Raw genomic sequence first — 5,883 nt, forward strand, 5'->3', positions numbered from 1 at the left:
GATACGCAATAACTATAATAAAAGTCAAACGCTAACCTCTTAACTGTGCGTGCGATAAAGTTCAGTCCAGGACATAACCCAGTCTGGTAGTCTGGTGGTGTGGAAGAACGAAAGTTCTCGTGGTTTCCATTCTTTTTGGTTGCTGTGTCTTCTTGAATGAGATTTTATGAGGATTTGTGTTTGTGTTTATATTTTCACTCACCAGGTTTGGTTTGGCTCTGAGTAGATCTAGTTCAGTAGTCTGACCTAAATTGAGGCCCAGATTTCTAATCTACACCGCAGTACAATAATTACAAAATAAAAACAGTTTGTAACTTGTTTATCATCCGTTTTTAATCGAAAACGAAATGTCGCAACAGGATACAGCGGCGGAGAGTCATCTACCATACTTCGCAGAGGGACCTGTGGTGTCCGGTTTTGGACGAGGAAGCAAAGAACTAGGAATCCCAACAGGTAGCCTTTCTCTGAATTCTATCTTAAATCTAGATCTAGATATCTAGATCTAGATTATATCTAGATCTATCTAGTCTAGATCTAGAATCTAGATCTAGATTCTAGAGCTCTAGAATCTAGAGGTTCTAGTCTAGATCTAGAGACTAGATATCTTGATCTAGAATCTAGATCTAGATCTAGAGCCTAGAGGTTAACTGTCATTCAAAGGTCCTGGGTTCGAATCCTGGTAGCAACCGAGTTCTTCTCTCTGAAATTGTCTCTCCTGGCTTTCACCTCCTTTCCTGCTCTATATGTGCAATGTTCTGTCGTCTGCTTTCGTCTCCTCTTTCTGCCCCCACCCCCTCACCCCCTCCTGTGGGCTCCTGACTCTTTCTGCAACCTTTCTACTGCTACTCCTTGGCTCCTTTTTACTGCTCTCTTTCAGCCTGATCTTCTGGTAGGAAAGGTCTATACCTATACTATAGCCTTCTCGGATAAGGGCGAAAAATCTTAGAGTTAGAGGGCCAGTGTGCAAGTTGCGCACGTTAAAGATCCCTTGGTGGTCCAAAATCGATAAGAGTAAGCTTCGGCCGCCACCTAGGCAAAATTCAAAATGTCCTACCAACTGAAAAAGTTTAATGTTTGATACGTCCTGCGCGCTCATAATATGACCTTATAAAATGCAGTTGCAAGCACTGCAAAACACTTTTTTAACCCCCCCCCCAAAAAAAAAAATTTTTTTTTTTAAAAATGACTACTTGATCTACTCTAGGCTCTCTCATGTTTTTCTAGACTTTTACTTTTAGAAAACTTCAGCGTCTATCGTCTACGACAATCTCTGCTCTGGTTTGGGTGCCAAAGATGACAATTGATTGAAATATAATCAATCGAAGTGGCTAGCCGTACTTAAGTACGGCTAGACTGAGAGTCTAGCAGTACTTAAGTACGGCTAGACTGAGAGTCTAGCCGTACTTAGATCTAGTTTTGGCCCAATCGACTCAAGCCTGTTAAGTACACAGGTCTCATTAGATCTAGATCTAGTAATTATTCAGGTTCAAATAATGCAAGTCAGTAAGGCACCTTTTGGTTTTGTCTGAAATACAAATACTTTTGGCATTGCAAACTAAAAATTTCATTTACAATTCAGCCATCAATATTAAGTACGGCTAGCCTGACAGTCTAGCCGTCCTTAAGTACGGCTAGCCTGGCTGTCTACCCGTACTTAAGTACGGCTAGACTGCCAGTCTAGCCGTACTTATCTTAGGCCCTATTAACATTAGAAAACAGGAGGTTTAAAATACATACACTGTCATTAAGGCACCTGGTTTCGTCTCAAATACAAATGCTTCAGGTACTGCACACTAAAAATGTATATTTACAATTCAGTAGGCCTATTTTTTGTAAATGATCAGTCTAGCCATCATATTAAGAATAAGTACGGCTAGACTGCCAGTCTAGCCGTCATTAAGTACGGCTAGCCTCTTCCATAATCAATACCTGTAGTCTAGTAGGATTAGGAATAAGGAAGGGTACGGGTAGGGAATACCACTCATTTCATCACACCGATGCAGTCAAGTCAGTCAAGACGGCACAGTCATCTTGTCACACCCCAATTTTGTCACACACTGACAAACATCAAACGCGCATTGTCATTGCGAGGGGGTGTGGAAGGACTGGGGGGGGGGGGGGGGGGTTGCAAGTCGTTGTGTCTACCTGATCTGCAACTGGATTAGTTTTATTCTGTTGTCAGCCTTCTACTAGTTCATCTTCAGAATGGATATTTATATTAACTTTTAACTTTTAAAACCTTCTTTACACTAACAGTTTTTTAAACTTAAGCCCTGGAGCCTGGAAGCGTGCAGGCCCTATAAAGGGCATAGGGCCTGACCCTTTTCAATGGAAAATTTCAGCATTCCTTATAGAAATGCATTTGGGGCGGGTTTCTTCTGGGGTAACGCTGTGCTTCTAGGGCTAGTAGATTTTCTAGAGATGAGGGATGTAATTTCGTCACGCATGGGGTGTGACGAAATGACCGGTTACCAGGGTAGGCCTAGTATTGCAAGATTCTAGGATGTCAAAGTAGGATCTGTGAGCATTGGGGGGCCAAAACCAGATTATCCTCAGTCTACTTGAGCTCGGGGTAGGTCACAAAGGAAAGCAGACGACAGAACATTGCTAGAGAGCAGGAAAGGAGGTGAAAGGAGACAACTTTAGAGAAGAAAATTTTTTCCGTCGCTACCCGGATTCAAACCCAGGACCTTTGAATGGGAGACGGACACCTTAACCTCTTCTAGGACACGAGAGCCCCCTCTGTTGACTAATTACTTCTATACAATTATTCACATATATGCAAACCTACCTTACCTTTAATGCAGAAACAGAGAGAATCCCTTCCCTGTGGGGGAGGGAGGGGGAGGCATTACCTGTTCAAGGTGGAAAATGCTTTGCCCACTATAAGCCCTGATTTGAAACAAAACTGTCAAGTTTGGTTCCAGTGGCTCTAATAATGCCATGCCATTGAGGGGCGTTCAGATACATTGTACCTCTAGGCAAGAGAGGAGTCTGATGTTTTAGCTGCTCTTTCTCACTTTAACTTTAAACAAACCTTTGCACTAGTCCAACATCTGCTTTTATCTATTCCCTTCCCTTTTCTTTGTCATCTGTCCCCATCAAACTCCTTCGGCATTTAATCTCAGATGATAATACGAAGAGAATCAGTTTCATAGAGTAGGGGCGTCCAAAAGCTGGTGCACCATTGAGTAGCTGCTACCATGATGCAGTATATGTGATGAGTCAAAAAACCAAAAATTTTATTAAAATTGTGCCAAATTTTGTGGGGAAAAATGTAGTTTTCTTCAATTTCATTTTTTAAAAAAAATTAACATCTGATTTCACCAGATTTTTCAATTCTGTTTTCTTTTTTTGACTTTGAATATAAACAGGCAACAGCACAATGCATAATATGAAATATGCCAATTCATCTTTCTGATTTATAAATGTTGTGATGGTTCAAAATGTGGGGCAAAGTTTGCTTAGACTGGTCTGCTGCTGGCCGGACATGTGTGTGCGTTTGTTACGTCTTTGAAGGGTTACTTATGGGATTGGCCGAGTCATTGGACCGAGTTTCTCACAAGTTTGTGTTTGATCAGACGTTAGTCTGGTTCAGATGACTCGGCACAGCTTTAGAATCAATCTGGGTCAAAGTTTATATGTTCTGTTCCACTTTTTGATCCAGGCTTGGCTTATCTCATTGAATATGCCACTCTAGACTCTAGTCGAAGTACTGTAAGAACTGGCAGGTGTTTGCTCAGCCAGTTTGTATTTTTTGAACATGTGACATATTATGCAATAGTGGGGTTTTTCTTACATTCTCATCCCAGGGTCATTTTCATATACACATATACTTTTCGTTGTTGTTGGTGATTATGCTGGTGCTGTTGTTGTTGCCGTTAATTGTTTTGTTTTGTTTTTGCAAGTGTTTTACGGCGCTTGCAACTGCATAATAAGGTCATATGAGCGTGCGGGACACATTAAACTTTTTCAGTTGGTAGGAAATTTTGAATTTTGCCCGGGTGGCGGCCGAAGCCTACTCTTATCGATTTTAGACCACCAATGGATCTTTATCGTTCGCAACTTGCACACTTGCACCTCTGAGATTTTTCACCCTTGTCCGAGAAGGCTAGGTGTAGATCTTTCCTACCAGAAGATCAGGGGTGTGGCTGAAAGACAGCAGTAAGAAGAAGCCAAGGAGTAGCAGTAGAAAGGCTGTAGAAAGAATCAGGAGCCCAGAGGAAGGGGGCAAAGGAGATGAGGGAGTGTGGGTAGAAAGAGGAGACCAAAGCAGACGACAGAACATTGCTAGAGAGCAGGACAGGAGGTGAAATGAGACAAATTTAGAGAATAAAATTTTTCGGTCACTACCCGGAATTGAACCCAGGACCTTTTAATGAGAGGCCAACACCTTAACCTCTAGGCCACGAGAGCCCCCCGTTAGTTGTTTTTATGACATAATTGGTCGCTTTTAAGCACAAGGGGGCTATCCCGAAAAATGCTGTTTTGAAAAAATCAAAGGTAAAGTTTTTGCCCCTTGTTCAGTTTCTTTAAAAGACAAGGAGAGTTTTCTCTATAACCAAACAAATATACACACCAATGAAATCAAACTTCTCCAATAGGTAGGGCAATGCCCACTTTTGGTGCAGGTCAAGATTTCTGGAAACCCCCGAAATATGGGTTAGTTAGCCCTCTTGTCCTTAAAAGCGACCAATTATCATGTAGGTGTTTTTTTACGCCTCCATTGACACAAGTTAGCGGGTGGTTGGCGGGTGCTGCTGTCTGTTGTGTGGTTTGCTCCTTCTTTCCTCTATTAAACATCTGTCTTCCTTTTCTCACCTTCTCTTTTTCTTGTGTTCGTCACTCTTTAACCCGTCATATCTTCGACCCTTGGTGTGGTTTGCTTCTTCTTTCCCATCAAACATCTGTTTTCTTTATTTCTCCTCCGTTTTGTGTGTGTGTGTGTGTGTGTGTGTGTGTGTGTGTGTGTGTGTGTGTGTGTGTTTTACTCTCTTGTAACCTTTAATCTTCGACACTTATATGACCTTATTGTGTTGCAAGTGCCGTATAACACTTAATAAAACTCAACCTTATACAATAGTTATCACTTATACCTCTACTGTAACATCTCTGACCTCTGATCTTCCTCACGTGTATGGCCTTATTGTGTTACAGTTGCTGTAAAACTCTTAGTGAAATTGAACAAAGTGGGTGGTTGGCGGGAGCTCTGGTGTGGTTTGATTCTTCTTTCCTATCTAACATCTATCGTCCTTATCTCCCGTTCTTCTTTTTTTTATGTTTGTTACTCTCTTGTAACACCTCTAATCTTTTGGCGCTCATATGACCTTAGGCAGTTTGCTGCGCCGTAAATCCTCTACTAAAACAAAATCTGATCTTCGGCATTTGTATGACCTTATTGTGTTACAGTTCCCCTTGAAACTCTAAAGTCTTAGTTTTAGTAGAGGTTTTACGGCGGTCGCAACTGCATAAGGTCATATGAGCGCCAGAAGATTAAAGGTGTTACAAGAAAGTAACAAACATAAAAAAGAAGAAGAGGAGATAAGGACGATATATGTTTGATAGGAAAGAAGGAGCAAACCACACCAAAGCACCTACCAACCACCCACTTGAAACTCTTACTGAAACTAAACTAAACCATATCCAATAATAATTATTATTTATTCCTCTCTTACTGTTCCTTCCTTCCTCAGCGAACTTCCCGGAAGATGTGGTCCGGGCACTACCAGAAAGCTTTGCCTGCGGCGTGTATTTCGGCTGGGCAAAAATCGGTTCCTCGGATGCGATCTACAAGATGTCTCTGTGCGTGGGCTGGAACCCTTATTACCATAACACAGTCAAGACGATGGTGAGTCGGGGAGGGGGGAAAGGGTGGGGTGGGTG

The 5,883-nt window shown here is 41.9% G+C and overlaps 1 protein-coding gene across 1 annotated transcript in view; it reads left to right on the plus strand.

The window, feature by feature from the left end:
- Positions 1-5,883, plus strand: part of LOC101855613 (riboflavin kinase) — an 18,522-nt gene continuing 12,639 nt past the window's right edge. Inside the window, exons 1-2 of the mRNA XM_005111845.3 lie at positions 1-453; positions 5,694-5,848. Of these exons, the coding sequence (XP_005111902.1) occupies positions 348-453; positions 5,694-5,848 (261 nt within the window). The 5' untranslated portion in view covers positions 1-347. The remainder of the gene's footprint in view (positions 454-5,693; positions 5,849-5,883) is intronic.

Source organism: Aplysia californica, unplaced genomic scaffold (assembly GCF_000002075.1).
Source record: "Aplysia californica isolate F4 #8 unplaced genomic scaffold, AplCal3.0 scaffold01135, whole genome shotgun sequence".
NCBI lineage: Eukaryota > Metazoa > Mollusca > Gastropoda > Aplysiida > Aplysiidae > Aplysia > Aplysia californica.